Source organism: Syngnathus leptorhynchus, chromosome 14 (assembly GCF_054491065.1).
Source record: "Syngnathus leptorhynchus isolate UIUO chromosome 14, UIUO_Slep, whole genome shotgun sequence".
Taxonomy (NCBI): Eukaryota; Metazoa; Chordata; class Actinopteri; order Syngnathiformes; family Syngnathidae; genus Syngnathus; species Syngnathus leptorhynchus.
The window spans coordinates 6,034,035-6,051,899 of NC_141208.1; the positions used below are offsets into that span (position 1 = coordinate 6,034,035).

Genomic DNA, 17,865 nt, shown 5'->3' on the forward strand with positions numbered 1-17,865 from the left:
AGCTATTAGCCATGTGAAAGTCATAAAGTCCTTCGAGTTGCTGCCGGCACAAGCAAGTCATCATGAAATCAATACTCGTCTTTTATTCCAATATAAGAAATAATATATCAGTCGGTACAAATAAAAAAAAATATTTCTTGAATCATGTACAGAATTTTGTCACAATTTATTCCTTTCACAGTTTGTTTTCAATTTTTCTGATAAACCACTGTTCACTATAATGTGCAATGGAGAAAAAGGCAGTACAGTACAATTAAAATTAGCAGCCTATAAAAGATCCTGTATTGGCAGAAAGTCAATTGAAAGAACATAAAATGTGAGGTCATTTCCAAGTGGTTCTTGTTTTGTGATGAAATCATTCAAGAAAGAACATTTTTCTATTCTTGAGATGAATTTTAAAATGTCCCCAAAAAAAAGGATGTGTGACCAGTTATAGAATTTGGCAATACTGTCCGCACCTCAAATTCATTGCATCTGTGGAGTCTTGCGATTGGTGCCTACCGCTGGAGTTCCCTCGTGCTTCTACCCCTGTCGAGGACTCACCTCCTTCGGGATACACTTTTCTATCTGCTATTTTAAACTCCACCGATGCAAAAGATGAAAGGCTGCCATTCTTGTTGGCCCACGATTTGGAGGTGTCAACCACCGGCGCCACCCTGAAGCTCCTCCCTTTCGCCCAGTTTGTTTCCTTGCTCTGGCTTTGGTCGCTATCGTTGTACAGGAATGGGTCTGAGTCGCTTCCGTGCGGCATGGTGAAATAGTTGCATCGTGGGGGTTGAGGTTTGGCAAGTTCTTCCAGTTCAGAGGAGGATATAGTTTCGAGGAGGGCGGTCTGGTTTATTTTGTGGCTCTGCGACTCTTCACTAGAGTTCCCCGTGTCTTGGGAGGTGCTGTCCAAATCTCTGTACATGCCCTCAGAGACAGGTGGCGAATTTCTGATCAGGTGATTTTCCTTGAGCAACCATCGACCTTGGTCAATCAAGACCCCGTTGCTGGCTTCCGGATTCGTAGGGGCTGGGTCGTTGTCGGCCTTTTTGAGACAAGACAAAATCGCCCTTGAGTCTTTTGTAAGGGAGTCACCTGAAAAGGAATTCCCACCGTCGGAATGACTTGTGGATATTTTGGAGTTAGTCAACTCTAGATTAGCTCTTTCAATCGAGTCTTCATTTTCGTTACTCTCCGAAGTGATGGCTATAGATTCTTGGCTTTGATATCCACCGCTTTCCACACTTTCTGGTCTGTAGTCTGATAAATCTGAGGTGATCGGACTCTGGAGGCATTTGGAACCATAGCTGCAAACTCTTTGGCTCGCTGGGTTGAGTGTTTTCTTCATTTCTCCGATTTGAGTACGATCCTGCTCGATTCTAATGTTGCCGTGATTGTCGTACATAAATACGAGTGAGGAGGACTGCAGGGCAGAGTTAACAAAGTCCAGGAGTTCTTGGGATATCTCCACCGGATGGCTGAGATTGTTGCTTTGGTCCTGAGGAAAGATCCCTGACTCATTTTCAAGAACTGTGTTCTCCTCAAAGCGCTCATGCTCCAGTGATGATTCAGTGCCATGTTCCTTGTTTGAATGATCTTTTTCCATCTGTGGGCTTGTACAAAAGGTCTCACTGGTTACCTCAGAATGTGCTTCTTGGGTATATTTTGCATTCAGGTCCTCAACGCTATCATCCTGAATATCTGCTTCTGTCGGCATGCAATTTGTCTTCTCCACTTCCTCTCCGGATTCTTCCTCAGGACATATGGCCTCATCTAGTTTCTCTGTCTGTTCTGTTAGATGTTCTTCTTCCTCGTCCGAAACCTGTACTTCTGGGTTTGGTTCTTGAAGACATTTAAAGTCATCTTCACTCGCTTGTTCAGTTGGTGTCCCTCTTGACTTCACTTCTTCAGATTCTTCCTTTGGAAAATTGTCCTCTTCAATCTCCTCCAGCTTAACTGTCTGCTCAATTTCTTGTTTCTTTTCTAGAGTAGGTTCTGGATTGGTAACAACACTTTCAATTTCATCATTGTCCTTTTCATCTTCAGTATCACCCCCCTTCCTGTCGACTTCTTCAATTTCTTCAATTCCCTCGCCAAGGGAACTTGCCTCTATCTCTGTACTTGTTTTTTGGGAACATTCCAGGTTGTCTTCACTCTCTGCTTCAGTGGGTGTCTGGCCAGGCATGTCTACTTGGTCCATAAATGTTTCCTCTGGACTGCTTTCTTGACTATCCTTCTCATTCTCCTCCTGCTTCTGTAGATCTACGTTTCCCTCATCTGAAGTAGATTCAGGTCTGTCTGCAGCATCATTGCTTCCTTCTTCTTTGTCATCAATCTCAGGGAGACTTGCTTTACCTTCGACCTCTGGGTTTGGTTCTTGCCAACATCCCAAGTCATCTCCACTTTCTGCTCCCCTTGTTGTACAACTTGGCTTTTCCACTTTGTCTGAAGATTCTTCTTCTGAAGTTTTTACTTGTGCATCCTCCATATCCATTTTCATCACCTCCATCTGTTGTATTTCATCTTCTTCCTCATCTGTAGTAGGTTCAGCTGTGTCCATATTATTATGAGTCGCATTGTTTTGGTCCTCACTTAAGATCTCTTCTACAAATGGGTTTGGTTCTAAGGAACATCCTAATCTGTCTTTTTTTTCCATGTCAACTGGTGGTACAAATTCCTCCGCTGGAAAAGTTTCTTGACTATCGCTCTTATCCTCTTCCAACTTCTCTGTTTGTTTGACCAGATCACATTGTACTTTCTTCTGATCCATAATAGGTTCAAGTATGTCTATGAGCTTTTCGTTGTGGTCCTCATCTAAGACCTCTGTTCCTTCTGCTTGCATCTTTTCCTCATCTTCATCATCTTTAAATACTGCCTCCTCCTCTACATAGTCCTCACTACCTTTCCGTTCCATCTCACCTTCATCCATTGCCTCTTTTGATTCCTCCATGTGGTCTTCTGCATCCTTTATATTTCCTTCATCAACTTGGTGCTCCTCTGCTATCAATGATACTGTTGGCTCTTTTTCCTGTTCAAGTTCATCTTCCATCTCTCCAGCCCATGATGAGCCATCGTTCTTATCATTTGTGTTAACATGAATGCAGGAATTATCACTGCATTGTTTTAAGTCGCTGTCTTGCTCAGTTTCTGAATCACAACCAATCTGAAATAAAACCTTTTTGGGCAGTTCTGGAACATCTGAGGTTACCATGTACACCACTGGGTTTGATATGACCTCCTCCAACCAGTTCTCAACATATTGTTGGATTTCAGAAGGGGACCGGTTGAGAGAAATCTTTGAAACGCTTTGTTGATCCAAACGTGAGGATAACAGCCGGTTGTCAGTCGTGGGTATGGACTTGCCGCTTGTCTTTTTTCTTGACAACTTTTGGAGTTTTAAAAGATCTGATACATTCTTCTTCATAGGAGGCCTGACAGATGGGGTATCAACATTGTGGCCATTATACTTAGCAGCTGCTTTATTCATGTTTTTGTCCTTGGTTGAGGTTCTAACTAATGTTTTGGAGTCCCTTCCACGGGTACCTGGAATGTTTGTGTATGATTTTTCAACTAGCTTTGGGCTTAGTCCACTTTTAACTTTTTCCGTGGTACCGAAGCTCTTTTTTCCAGCGTTAGCGTTGCCACCGTGGTTATCCGCTAATGATTGTTTACGATTTTTCTCCATGAATCTTAACTTGGAGCTCTTTTTTGTCTCAGTCTTTTTCTCAATTTTGGCTTCATTCTTTGACACTGAAGACGGTCTGTTTGTCACCTGGAGTGTTGGAAACATTGGCTCCGACGACAATGACAACATCTCCTCTTTCTGTCTTTGGATTGAGTCAGCAGTAGGATGCTGTAAGCTAAAGTCGATGTCAGTGCTGGATGAACAAATCCCTGAGGCTGTGGACTGGTGGCTTTGTGGCACTGGAGGGGAACGATGCAAAGGGGTATCAATATTTGGAAGGTAATTATTGTAGCAACCCTGACTCTCATAAATACGCATCACAGTCTCTCGAACTTCTTGCCCATCATTTTCTATCTTGAGTACTTCGGCGACTCCTGTGGATTTCAGGAATGAGGTGTTGTTGCCTTCCAGAAAAGTTTCCCGAGGCTTTGTGAGGGGTTTGCTACTGCTGCTATGTCTGATCCTACAGTATCCCTCCATTTTGTCTCCTTCAGTCATCCTCTCCAAATATGAATAATGGCCGGACTCTGTCAGCATCTTCACACTCTCAAAAGACTCTTCCCTCATGACACGATGAGGGCCAGGAGTTGGGGCGCGTCTGAACCTTTTTTTTGATTCCCCTACATTTTTAAATCCAACCTCCTCTGCAGTTGTTGGAGGCTGGTTTTCCTCTTTTGCCTCATCTTCACATAAATCAGAGGGTCCTTTGGCAACGTAGAAGTTTGAGTCAGGTGAGATGTTGCTTGTCTCGGTGACTGAGCCACAAATATTTCTTCCCCTAAGGCTGGAGCGGCTAACTGTGGTACTCCAGTGAAGGATCTCCTCCTCCTTGATGGTAAGACGCACTTTCATCTCGACGGTCATGCTGCCGTCTTGGTTCACCCGGAAGGATTTCTCAATGTCGTCGTCCTGAGGTAAGATGCAAGCGTTGTGCTGGTGAGCCACTGTCGTGGATCCGCACGTCTTCAAACACGGCGGGTCCACTTCTGGCCATTCAGCGTGACTGTTCGCACTTCCCTTCCGAGATTTGTTGATCTGCTTGATGATATACTGCTCGGATGACAGAGAAAAATTCCTGGAGGATCTTCCACTGGATCTTTGGCTGTCTTTAGGGACAGAAATGTTATGATTACTATTAAGGCTGTTTTTAATGATTGGGACAAAGATACATATTGTGTTATTTAACATGTCTTCTCTACAAATGTGAAGCGCAAGGTTTTGTTGAGAATGAGATTAACCTGTGGCAACAGCAAGACATCCAGTCAGACTTATCTTTGAGGACACCCGTGATTGCGTAACAATGCTCTGACCTTAGTTTCAGCTATTAAACTCTTTTTTTAGGACCAAGATGACCGACCGAACACTTACGAGCTTGATGCCGCTGCATGGACGGTTGCCCCGTTTCCATGAACATTGCCTGGACTGTCTGGCTTGTCCTTTGGAAACCGTGATTGCTGAGCCTAAAGGGTTCATTGCCTGCTGCCACGAGGAATCCAGAGCACAAGATTAGAGCAGCAAGCCCTCCGATCTGCAAGTAACGGAAAGATGTTTGACGACACCAACACCGACAGTTATTTTGGGGGGGTTTGGGGAAATGGATTGTTCAGGAATCACAGATCTAGGATAAGGATAGCTGCTTCCTGTTCATTTGTCGGAATTCCCAAATGCGTCAAAATATGAGCCCTGGAATTCACCAACATCTAAACGAATCAAGTACTCACTCTTCTTCCGTCGATAGAGTAGAGTTTGAGCACTGGAAATTGCAGAATCTGCGAGAGGTAGTCCAGTAAAGCGTCAAAGGTGGGCGCTGTCCTTTTCTGCAGCACAATTGTGCGTTTCACGTCGGGATCCTTGTTCTTGATGACCACCAGCCTCCTCGGCGTCCTGACAGCCACTCGGTCCGGAACTTTAGCCGGCCTGGCGTTATTATCGTCACCCCTCCCCAAGGAGCCAAACTGGAGTCCCTGGCGTTTCCGCCGGCCCGCGGTGAAGCCTCTGGCCATGTTCCAGGGCACCTGTCGCCGGTTGACCTCCTCCAAGTTGACCGGCTTTACTCGCTTCTGATCGGAGCACAGGTAGGACCCGCCGTCCTGTAAATCGTCCAACCCTTTCACCTGGTGGGTCCCTCGGGGTGTTGTGATAGTTCGCACGCCGAAAGGCAGAGGCACTTTTTTGGAAAGGGCATCCAGCAGGGCGTCAAAGGTCTTGAAGGTGCGGGCGTTGATGACCAAGCGGTGCCCGCCGAACGTATGATCGCCGCTTTTGTAGAAGCACAATCGTTTTGGCACTGAAGGGTCGGACATCGGCTGGATCGATCGGGAGGGTTGTGTAGGCCCGCTGGCTGGAGAACATACCTGGACGGGGTTCTCCTGAGTGGGTGTGTTGCTCATGTTGAGTGGCTTTGGAGAAAACACAAAGTGGAGGACTATGGTTGAAATGCACTCAGATAGAGTAATTTGAACTGCCTAAAATTCCTGTGCAAATTGTTGCATTCAATCTTTTAGAACCTCTGCCCAATTTTCGATCGTCATCTACTGTATTGGAATACCTGCAGAAAATACACACAAGTACTGGTAGAACACGCCAGCTCCACCATGAAGGACCCCGGCCGAGATTGAGACCTAGAACTTATTGGCTGTGAAGCAAGACAAGCTAACTATTTTCATTTCTGGAACTTTCTTAAAGATCTAAAAAACAAATACATATCAAAAGAGTGACCTCCACTACATCGACCAACACAACAAGCCTCAAAAGAAAATAAAAGACCATTTGAATGTCAAATGGGAGAAAAGAGGACCTGGGGTACTACAGGGGGAAAAAAGGCACATGAATTGAAGGGTCTTACCTATTTTCTCACATTGTGCCCAATTTAAAAGAGTGTGTATTCGTCCTTGTCCGAGCGAGGGAAAGCCTCTCAGTCGTGTGTGTGTGCTTGTGTACAAGGGCTATTTTAGGACTGGCAGCACTGTAGCCAATTTGCTTAATCTTTTCTCAGCATTTTAACATAAGGCCACACACAAAGAAAATAGAGTGGGAAATAAAATTGGCTGACAAGTATACTTGTTTTGGCAAGCGTGTGAATATTTAGGAATCCAATTATGTAGCTCAATTAAAAAAAGAAAACTCATTTCTAGTTTCATTGGCCACAAAATGCTGTAGTTAAGTTACATGTACAGTTTTGCAATGTGAACGTTATTCGAGCTCAAACAATAGTTTTAAAGAATTCACTCTCTTGCACAGGAGACAACATAGGTGACTTGAACAGTTACTATTGACAAGTAGGCTGCGTAATCAGATTGAAGATTTCTTGGGCCTAATAGGGATTAGCTGGGAGATTTTGCGCACTAGCATGAGTCACAATAAAGTTAGGGCACGGAGTGAAAGCAGGTGATGACTGTGTCACCAATATTTATAAGCAATATCGAAGCATTTCTTTCATCTGTTTTGTTTTGTTGTTAAAATTGTATTATATATAACTATAAAAATCTTACTACAATGATCCGCACAATAGGTTGATAATCATTCAGGAGATTTTGGTGATTTATTTGAATAGAGAGGATAAAAGGGAACTTTGAATGTGGTTTGTAATTATTTTCCTGTAAGTATTTATACTTCCCTCTTTTTACTTCTGTTTTAACTGTGTTTTCATTGACACATATGTTGTTTTTTAATGGAGCTAATAAATAAAAAATACATTGAAAAAACCTTTGTGCAATCAATCAATCTCGAATCAATTTATAGAAATGTGTTACTATGACTTGAGTCACATCTGGTGATTTGGCGCCCTCTATAGACGGGGTGATAAATGCTGAGTAAATTAATTAATTTTAACAAAATACCAAACGATCATCAAATTTTCTTCTCATTTTTTTTGTCTTTTTCAATCCATTTCAAGAGGAGAATACGTGAAAATGAAGTCGTTTTGAACTTCGGAGTCGTTTCGGACTTCGGAGTCGTTTGCTTATCTGTCTCGATTATCTTTCCCTGCGTCTATCGCCCATCGATTAGTCAGGTCTGCTACACAGTGGAGGCTCCGGGATCCGCCGCCTCGCAGCTCGAGCACCGCTGCCTTCATCGGAGTGGCGTGCTCTCCATCGAGGATAACCTTTTTTTCCCCTCTTTTTCTTTCCACCCCCTTTCTCAGTGTGCTTCGTTTTCGGCTCCCCGGTCGCCATGGGCAAGCGGGAGGAAGAGGAGATCATTAGAATCGCCAAGAAAATGGACAAAATGGCGCAGAAGAAAAACGGGGTGAGCGGCGCTGCAATGTGATGTGAATGAATGCCAGCCAGGCTAAACGGCTACTGATAGAAGCGGTTAGATACGGAGAAACGAAAGTGTGCCTCTTTCAATATAATGCTTCTCTGTACCGACTTTTTCGTTATAGTTTGGACCGTTTGCATAGCGACAAACGTGCAACGTCAGTCAAAAAGACGCTTTGGTGGGAGCTAACGTAGCTGTTGTTATGGTTTAAAGCTTAGCCTTGAGCTAACTGTTAGCCGCTAGCAACAACAACGTCACTGAACTCCACCAACGGGGTGACATATCGACCAAATGGGACTTCGGGTGTTTATCGTATTTGTGAATTCCTTGATAAGAGAAGTCTTGTGTTTAACTGCGGTATTATGCTCCACAGTCTGGTGCTCTGGATCTGCTCAAGGAGCTACGCAGCGTACCGATGACCCTGGAACTATTGCAGGTACGTTGAAAAACCACACAGCAGTGCCATAAGGTGATTTGAGTTATTAGTGCTTTGAATTATGAGTTTAGTTGTGGGACATATTACTCATATCGCCAGGAAGCAAACTAGGTATCTTTTTTTTTCATTATTCACTATTTGTGCGTTTTGCCACCACCAGTCGACCAGAATCGGAATGTCTGTCAACGCCATCCGCAAGCAGAGCACAGATGAAGAGGTGACATCCCTAGCCAAGTCTTTGATCAAATCATGGAAGAAGCTTTTGGGTAAGTAAAAATCTTTCCACACTGTCAAGCCATCAGGAAGTTGTAATCATCTTATCCTGTTGCTTTTTCTTCCCATCTTGATATTTCCAGATGAGCCCGCGAGTGGGGACAAATCCTCGGATGACAAAAGGAAAGATACGGCCCCTGTATCTCCCTCACAGGGAAGTCCGGAGGCCAAAGAAGAAAGGTAACCGACTGCCGTTCGTCCCTCCAGTCGTGTTCTTTTCGAGTGTTGAGGTTTGTCGTCTTGCTTCCCATCAGTAGCTCCAGCAGTAACTCCAGCGGCAAAAGCGAGCATGCAGACGTTTCCAGCAACTCGCTCATCAACACTTTCCCTCGTGCTCCCGGCACCGGCGACTCCATACGCATTAAGTGTCGAGAGATGCTGTCCAACGCTTTACAGACTGGAGGTATCGATATCAGCAGTATTATCATTAGTAGCAGTTGCAGCGGTACTAGTTGCTGGGGGTTGGGCTTTTTTTGATTCTATTCACGCAGTAGGTTCTCCCTCCCCTTGCAGACGACTACATCGCCATCGGTGCCGATTGCGATGAGCTCGGAGCGCAGATTGAGGAATATATCCTTCTCAGTCAAACGACTCTCCGGCCTGGGTTATTGGTTTTATTTTGAGCAAATCCAGTTGCCTTATTGCCTTGACCCCCAGGCCTCACGCATATTCCAAGAGTTCAAAAACACGGACATGAAGTACAAGAACCGCGTGCGCAGCCGAATCTCCAACCTGAAGGACGTGAAAAATCCCAATTTGAGGAGGACGGTGCTCTGCGGGAGCGTCACCCCCGAGCGCATGGCCAAGATGACCGCCGAGGTGCGTTCATTGACCAGAAAAACGGGATCCAAAATGTTCTCAGATCAGTGGTTAGCATATTTGGCAGCAGCGCTGATTTTCAATAACGTAGTCGGTGGCGGGATTGCAATTTTTCCTTATTTACTGGACGTGGGGCAGGAACCACTTAACGGTACATTTCCGTTCATCTCCATGGCGACGGCTGATTTCAAATACAAGTACTTTGTGTTGTGAACAAATTAAATTTGAATCTCAAGGCAGATACACTGTATGTGTAATATTACACGTTTTTTTTTAAATCAGAGATGCAAATAAATTTTTAAATAATTTTTCCCTACTGTTTCCAATTTTGGCCTTGGTTTTTCTTTACCACATCAGGTTTTCATATTAATAATGTAATTGGTGATTATGTTAATTAATTATTATTATGAATACATAACATCTGAGGGTTGGTCACAGGTAGAAATTGCAGTGCATGATAAAATATGTATTGTACAATCTTTTATCAGGTAAATAGAAATTATTAAATGAAAAAGATATTTAAATTACTGTATGAAAATGAGGTTGTGTTGGAAATAGGTGGTGTTAATTTTCTTATTTTGGGTCAATACTGATATGCGTCGTTAAGGAGAACATGAAACCAACTTTGATTTATGAGTGTATTTTTCGTTGACGTCATTTCTCCTCCTCTGAGCAGGAAATGGCCAGTGACGAGCTGAAAGAGATGCGGAAGAACTTGACCAAAGAGGCTGTCAGAGACCACCAGATGGCCACCACGGGGGGCACGCAGACTGATCTGTTCACTTGCGGCAAGTGCAAGGGCAAATGCTGCACCTACACGCAGGTACATGTGACCCAGCTCGCTTTCATTCTGTTTTTGGTGCCTGAACCGGTCGCGATTCAACTTTTGTGTCTGCCGCAGGTTCAAACTCGCAGCGCTGATGAGCCCATGACCACGTTTGTCTTCTGCAATGAGTGCGGAAATAGATGGAAGGTTTGTTTTGTTCACTAACCACCCTTAACGTGCCTTGAAGTCATTTTTCCACAAACATCAGGTAATTGGACTTTTTCTGTCTTTGTTGTAGTTCTGTTGAGCGTGCAGGCATCTTCCTTGAGTAGCAAAATTCCTGGACCAGATCCTGTTGACGGGCTGCAGTTTGGAGCTTTTTTTTTTTTATGTTTCTTTTTTATCATCTGGTGTATAGTTTGTACACCGGACGTTGTGTAAAGGATGCCTTGTGGCTTTGAGTTGGACTAAAATTTCCCGAGGTCATCGTAAGTCCTGTTTTCTCTGCCGACTCCACCGCCGACAAATGCAATCTTTTAATATTGTTAATAGTCGTTTCCAAATAATTAGATGTATGCAATCAAGCTTGACTCGTTCTTTTATCAGCAATTTTTTTTTTTTTTATATATTTGTAGATTTAACACCGTGGGCAGTTTTGTTATGCTTTCCCCTCCACAACAACACCACATTGTTTTATTTAATTACCCAATAAAGTGTAATCCGTTTGATTAAAAAAAAAAAAAAAAAGTTGATAACAATCATCTTGACGGATTCCAGTTCATCGCATGAAATTGAAACCTAATCTGGATTTTTCTCAAGTAATTGTTAATACAATGGTGCCTGAAGATACAAGAAACTTGATTAAGATTTTTTGTTATTATATGAGCCAGTCATTCTGTCGTCATACTTATCTCGCTGTAAAAAGATGATGCCACAGATACTGTGCAAACATGACCCCTCCTGGTTGTGAGCAGTATCTGAGGCAATTTCAATCATGGCATCATAGTAGCACCAAAAGACTGAATCAGCTGCACCAAGTTGTGCACTCTAATTTGTTTCAAACATATTTTTAGCAAAAGAAACATTTCAGAGCCTTTTAAAATCATTGTGCTTTATTTTTTTTCTCACTCAAAATGCCCACAAGTCATCATGTTCTTGGAGAGTAGCATAAAACCAAAACCTCTAATACCATACACTGTAAACATTCACATTATTCTTTTTATTGTAATTATTTTAAAAATGTCTTTTTTTTTCTCTCAGAAAACGCAGCGCTAAAATGAACACATCCCATATATTGTAAACAGAAAAAAAAAAAAAGATTTAATAGGCATCGCGCCAAACCCGCAGTTTGGTGCGTTTGAGGTTCTTCTGCACTCAGCAAAGACGTCAATCAGCCAGCCGGCCCCCCGCCGCCGCCCTCCAGTTTGGTAGTCGTCGCTAAAAACATCGACGACAAATCGAGTTCAGCCGATGCGAGGGATGTGTTGTTTGCGGACAGCTGGCTGTTGTGCTCAGGTCCCCCCCCCCCAAAAAAAAGCACCTTTATGGCGAGAGTTTGCCCGTGAAAAGGATGTGTCGTCCAAACGGAATGTCAAGGCACTTCCCCTCCCTCCCTCCCTCCCTCCCCTCCCCATGTGAGCAGCTCATCTTTTTTGAGCGACGCGTTCGTGAGGCAACAAAAGTCAAAAGGGAATACTCAAAAGTATTGGACGATCGTGGCGACATTTTGGACAGACGCTAAGCCATGAGTCTCTGCTAACTTGCAAACTGGCATTTTCAAATTAATCTCTGTTATCCAATTGGCTAGCCGCTCTTCTAGTGCAGTCCAAAAGTGGTTTTAAATAGAATTAGGAAATTGAGGGAAAAGTACAGTTGTCTAAAAAGTTGGATCAAATAAATAACCTACAAAACAATCCAATTTTTGGAGCTTGTTTTGTACAAAAACAACCCAGCTTTTATGTTTTGTTTTTGCTGGGGGTGTATAAAGCAAGCAAATCTTTAAATATTACACTTTGGATGAGTAAAAATACCGGTAGTGGAAAATAAATACATCACAATTACTAAAGTTACACAAAAGGAGTTGCCATCACACAAACCCAAGTTATGTCAGATGATGAAAAAAAAAAAAAATGAAACCAAGGTCAAGCTAGCGTGTCGCCATTGCCTTTGAACTTTGATTCTCGTCTCGCAGTTAAATATCTCCATGTAAAATACCCACAATTCCATTTGTATTATTTACAAACTCATAAATATATATTTATATATGTCGTCTAAAGTAGGAATCGTTTACCCTTCCCTGTCACTTGAGAAAAAACAATTTTAAAAAAAGGTCAACTAAAATAGATTACTTCTTTGAAAAGAAAGGAGTAAAAGTAAGAGAAGTTCCTTTGGAGTGTTAATGTTGCTCTGCAGACTTGATGTGGAGCCCTCGCAAGATGCTGAGACCTGAGTGTCTACTGCTGAGAATTCCCCGAGTTTTAGTCGGTGTAAATCCTGCACTGGACACGAGATGGGGGACGGGAAATACCAAAAAAAAAAAAAAAAAGGATGGTGGATCACAGGTCTTGATTTTCTTTTTTTTTTTTTTTCTTTTTTTCTACGATTCAGGTGACTGCTCGGACAGAGCGTTGAGCAGGTTTTTGTAGGCCAGGGAGTTCATGTAGCGAGGGTACGAGTCTCTTTGCATGAGCGTGTAGATCTGTAGTTGGGCGTCATCGAACGTGTGCGACGTTGGCTCCTGCATGTTGCGATTGATGGATTCGCGCACTCGGGAATCCAGACTCACCTGAGGAGTGGGACAAAAACAAACTATAAGGAAAAAAAAAAAAAAGAGATATTGTGATAAATACGATTCACTGGACACGATGCCACGTCGATTAGATGGAACCGTACGGTAGCAACCGTAGCTTGGAAAGACGCGATATGGTCAATTATGAGAGATACCATACGACCTCTTTCGGGGAGAGGATGGAGATGTAGTCCTCGTAGATGGCACGGGCCTTCTCCTCCACTGAGCCCTTGTTGCTCTCCTTGGCGAACTCCTGGCAAGCGAGCCAGAATAACATGTTCTCCTCGCTGAACTCGGTGCGCAGGAATTGACGGAAAGAGTTGCGTCCGGCCGGGCAGCTCATGAGCTTGTCGAAGGACTGGGCCCAAGAGCGTACCTCCTCCAGCGTGGGCTTGGGGCTGCGACAAAACAAAACGATTAGACGCCACACGGTCGCGGATGACAAACGACGGGGTGACTTTCCACTCACCAGTCTTCACAGTCCGCGGTCCCTTCCTTGACATCGTACGAGGTTTTCCGATTCCTCTCGTCTCTGTCCTCGTTCCTGAAAATCAGACAACACGCGTGTACGTGTTTGGCTTCAGGCTGCAGATTCATTTTTGTTCCTTTGGATTTGCGACGTGTAACTGTAACTTAGGAATTGTAAAAAAAAATAAAAATAATAATGGCAGAATTGAAAACAAATACCGCTTTGGGGTTGTAACAAGCACATTGTCAAAGTTGGATGACCTTTTTTAAGAATACCTGTGCATCATGGCGTTAGCAAGTTAGCTAGCTAGCAAATTTGTACTAGTGACTTATACTTGTCAGACTGTATTAAGTGCAATACCGTCAACAATTGTGACTGCACTTGTTAAATATGGCAACCCTAACAATATGGCAACCCAATTTAGACTCACTGGCGGGATCAAGCAAAAGTATGGTAGTCCCATAGGGTCAAAAAGTAGATAGTGCTAAATGTATTTCTTGTTTTTGTGATTGCCTCTGGTATGAGGAGCCTACCAAGAGCAGCTACAGCAGCAGCACCAACAGAAGCAGCAGGCGTTGGAACCCCGCGGGTTGGCCTGGCCCGGCTGGCCCTGGTGGGCCAGTGCGGTCCCCCCCGCTGCCGATTCCTGCTGCACCGACATCTGCCTCTTTCGCATCTCCATCGGCTCTGATCCCATGGGCTGTGGGAGTTGCGGGGAGAATAATAGAACAGTAGTACGCTTTGTAGTAAGCACAATTATTGACTGATTTTTTTTTTTTTTACTTTTGGCTCATGCTTTAAATGAGTGGGGGATGGAAAAAAAAAGAAGCTGAAGGGCTTTTCGCTTGGGTGTACATTGTGCATTTGATCCATATTTGTCATTCATTGCAGAGGATAAAGAATAGACGCGAGTACTGCAATATTGTCTTGATGTGTTGCTGCATCATTTGTGTTCAATGCTCGAAAGGATATAATACTGCAACAAAGATGTAAATTAGTGTTAGCATGAAGCAAGAAGCCTGAAAGTGAAGTGAGTTTGCTGTTATCTCGCAGCACTCGAATCTCAAGTCTACGCAGCCAAATCAAAGCAAAAAAAATCGGCCGAACGACAGCTCGTAGCTCAAAAAACTCGAGACGCTCGTATGTCAAGTGACCGCTGTATATTATGAATATGAATGCCAATATTTCTGTGTGAGTGTGTGTTTTTAGCAGATGCATGCAGCGAAAGGCCCTAACGTGCCAAGAAAAGGTGTCATCATCAGGTCAGACACTAACAAATCCTGTCATATCATTTATGTAACACACATACACACACACACACACACACACTACCTGACACAAGGGGGTGGGGTGGGGGGTGAATTGCTGTATCGTAGGCAAAGATAAATGGATGTTATTATGCAGGGATGTAATTGATACAGGATATTTGATTGATTTATGCAATTGATACAGGAGATTTTCTTTTCTCTATTGAACAAGAATTATGCGTGCTTTTCTCCGAATACAAATGAATGGTGAAGAGAACAGAAAAAAAGAGGAGGGGGCGGTTGGGGTATCCACCGCACTGCACTCTGGCTTCATCATGGTAAGCAAATGATTCCTCTTTGAATCGTAAATCGGTGCAAAAAAAAAAAAGGGTGAATTTAATGCCCCCCATACTCCTCCTCTCTTCTTCAATCCAGCATCCTCCATTCTTAGCGCGCGCGCACACAGACACACGCGAAACGCGCCATACTTACAATTCCACCATGTATGCACAGCGACAAGCAGTTAAAAATCAAATAATGTGTAGAAAAGGACACGCTTCTCTTGATTACATCCGATGGCAAAGCGCTTCTTTTGCCCCCCCGCCCCTCTCCTCGCCTCCACCTTCTCCTCCTCTTCCTCCCCGACCGGCTGCTCCGAGTCACTGCGCATGCGCACGTTCTCCCGACTCGTAGTAGCCGAGACCCCCAGTGCAGAAAGTGTAAGTACGTGTGCACACATTGCCCCAATCAAAGATGGCGACACCTCTCAAATTGAGCTTTGCGAGATGGGGCTGCAGGGTATATAGATGTATATGTATCTATTTATATTAAAATATCAAAAAGAAGTACTGCTTTGTGCATGTGAACATGTTTCACTTCATGTTGTAAAAACGTTTGTAAATTTCGTATAATTATATTGATATATTCTGAAATAGTGTGTGTATGCGCAACAACACTGGCACCTAGAGGCATCTTGTCGTACAGTATATATATATATATATATATATATATATATATATATATATATATATATATATATATATATATATATATATATATATATATATGTATATATATATGTATATATATATATATATATATATATATGTATATATATATATATATATATATGTATATATATATATATATATGTATATATATATATATATATATATATATATATATATGTATATATATATATATATATATATATATATATATATATATATATATATATATATATATAATTTTGTCATATTTGAAATGACATACATGCAATTATACTGCCACTGCTGTAAAAACGGATAAGTCCCCTCTGTCAAGATGCAATAGTTGCATTTGCACCCCAGAGACGTAGACATGTGACCTGCTCGAAAACAGTTCATTTAACACTTTATCCTACACCGCGTTACGCAACTCCGACCCACAAAATAGCCACGTGACTGTGCACCATACCCTCTGACTCCTGGGACTGTGTGAGTGTGTGTGTGTGTGTTGGAACAGATTTGGGTTCGAGTGCAGAATAATGAAAACCGGGGGCGTGCGATTAAAGTAGGATTGCTAGGTTTTGCTGGAGGCTTACGGAGAATGACGACGGATTCGGGATAAGTGTTTGGTCCCGGCATCTCACGGCAAGAAGGTCACAGCGGTTTGAATCAGGCAGTAACGGTACAAGTGTAAAGAGGAGTTAGTTAACCTCTGTAAACCCAGTTTAAATGATAATAAAGTAAAATTACTCAACTGGAGTGTGCGTCTCTCCAATCAAAAGGATTTGATATGTATCTCTAAACATGTGGTGCAATACGATTCAATTTGGTTCGATTGAATCATTAAAAAAATATATATTTCCTGATTCACATTGTTTTTTTCCTTTGTTACAGTATAACACACCTGACAGTTTAAAAGTACAATAGTATGTTGAAGTGACTCCAGTTGAAGTCCACAAAAAAAATTCTAGTCATTCATTTCAATGGGTAAATTTGAGACATGAGTGTTTTGAGTTATGAGCAGAATTCTGAAACAATTACCATATTCCCCATCCTAAATAACTTGTACTATAACAACTATTGCCATTAGATTGTATAAGTGCACTTAATGTTTTAGAAATTACAGCAACTGGAAGCCATTTGGAGACACAACACTTTCTCTTTTAATCTTCCTAAGCCTCCAATCAGACGTGCTTTAGTCGCCGCAAATAGACGTTTGACGGGAAGCCACTGCAGCGAGCCAGGCCAACACCAAGAACACAAATGTAGCTAAATTTGGGATTCACAGAAGATGGATAGATTGGTGGGTAGATATTGGTAGGTATTCAGGAATGGGTACATTTTTGGCAGGTATTGTTGGGTTGTGCTGTACAGTTGTAGGCAGTTATTTAGGGAGGTGGGTGGATCAATGGGTAGGTTGCTAACTTCGTAGACAGGTAGGGTTGATCTGAAGTCAAAGTGAGTGGGTTATTGGATATTGAAGAAGCAAAAAGAATCTGTTGGTATTTAGTAGGTACAGTGGGTTCATTGGGGTCGCTTTTGGTTGTAGGTGGGTCGAGGTGGTAGGTACTTGGGTAGGTTAGTTGGGTAGGCCGGGAGCGTGTCATGGATGCGTACCTCAAGGCACACCATATCCTGCTCATCGTGGTCGTGTTCATTGTAGCTGACGGCACAACCAACGCCACGGCGGCACGCCCGGGTGAGCCTCTGTATACTTTGCCACATGAGGATGCGGCGGCGTCGGATCCCCCTCAGGGTCAACGTGGGCTTGATCTCCCACCCTTCGGCCCTTCTAGGGCGTGTCATGGTCCCACGGCGAGGCCCCGCCGCCGCTCGGCATCATGGGAAATCCACACTGCCCGTGGCACTTCTGTGGAGTCCTGTTGTGCATAGCGATGATGGACGAGAGGCTGAATGATGAAGGAAAGTGTTTGGTGCGGGAGGAGGGAGGGCAGATGGGTATTAAGACAATGTTATATTCTTAGGACAGATTAACTCAGCAGGAAGACTGGTGACAGAATCACGTGACACAAATGACGTCACGGTTCACGTTTATCAGTTTTATCCTTCAATGAATTATGTATATATATAATATTGTAATAATACTCCGACAATAACATGTCTTTTAATATCCATTATTGATATAATAAA

The 17,865-nt window shown here is 43.0% G+C and overlaps 3 protein-coding genes across 4 annotated transcripts; 1 reads left to right on the forward strand and 2 right to left on the reverse strand.

Annotated features, from left to right (window-relative positions):
* Positions 1 to 253: 253 nt before the first annotated feature.
* Positions 254 to 6,060, reverse strand: LOC147046250 (uncharacterized). Its single transcript, XM_085930292.1, has 3 exons — positions 5,392 to 6,060; positions 5,039 to 5,198; positions 254 to 4,776 (listed from the first exon to the last, which is right to left on the reverse strand). Exons 1-3 carry the CDS (start codon positions 6,058 to 6,060, stop codon positions 431 to 433), a joined length of 5,175 nt encoding a protein of 1,724 aa, XP_085786418.1. The 3' UTR covers positions 254 to 430.
* A 1,617-nt stretch (positions 6,061 to 7,677) lies between these two features.
* On the forward strand, positions 7,678 to 10,808 carry tcea1 (transcription elongation factor A (SII), 1). 2 transcript variants are annotated; one of them, XM_085930846.1, is made up of 10 exons: positions 7,678 to 7,918; positions 8,304 to 8,366; positions 8,527 to 8,632; positions 8,723 to 8,819; positions 8,894 to 9,042; positions 9,153 to 9,209; positions 9,304 to 9,458; positions 10,135 to 10,281; positions 10,360 to 10,431; positions 10,523 to 10,808. In XM_085930846.1, exons 1-10 carry the CDS (start codon positions 7,844 to 7,846, stop codon positions 10,529 to 10,531), a joined length of 930 nt encoding a protein of 309 aa, XP_085786972.1. In that variant the 5' UTR covers positions 7,678 to 7,843; the 3' UTR covers positions 10,532 to 10,808. The 2 variants fall into 2 exon arrangements, with proteins under 2 accessions (XP_085786972.1, XP_085786973.1); XM_085930847.1 differs by having other exon boundaries at positions 8,897 to 9,042.
* A 1,697-nt stretch (positions 10,809 to 12,505) lies between these two features.
* On the reverse strand, positions 12,506 to 17,520 carry rgs20 (regulator of G protein signaling 20). Its single transcript, XM_085930245.1, has 5 exons — positions 17,332 to 17,520; positions 14,015 to 14,181; positions 13,482 to 13,556; positions 13,176 to 13,410; positions 12,506 to 13,009 (listed from the first exon to the last, which is right to left on the reverse strand). The coding sequence occupies exons 1-5, from the start codon at positions 17,518 to 17,520 to the stop codon at positions 12,821 to 12,823; spliced, it is 855 nt and encodes a 284-aa protein (XP_085786371.1). The 3' UTR covers positions 12,506 to 12,820.
* Between the last annotated feature and the right edge of the window lie 345 nt (positions 17,521 to 17,865).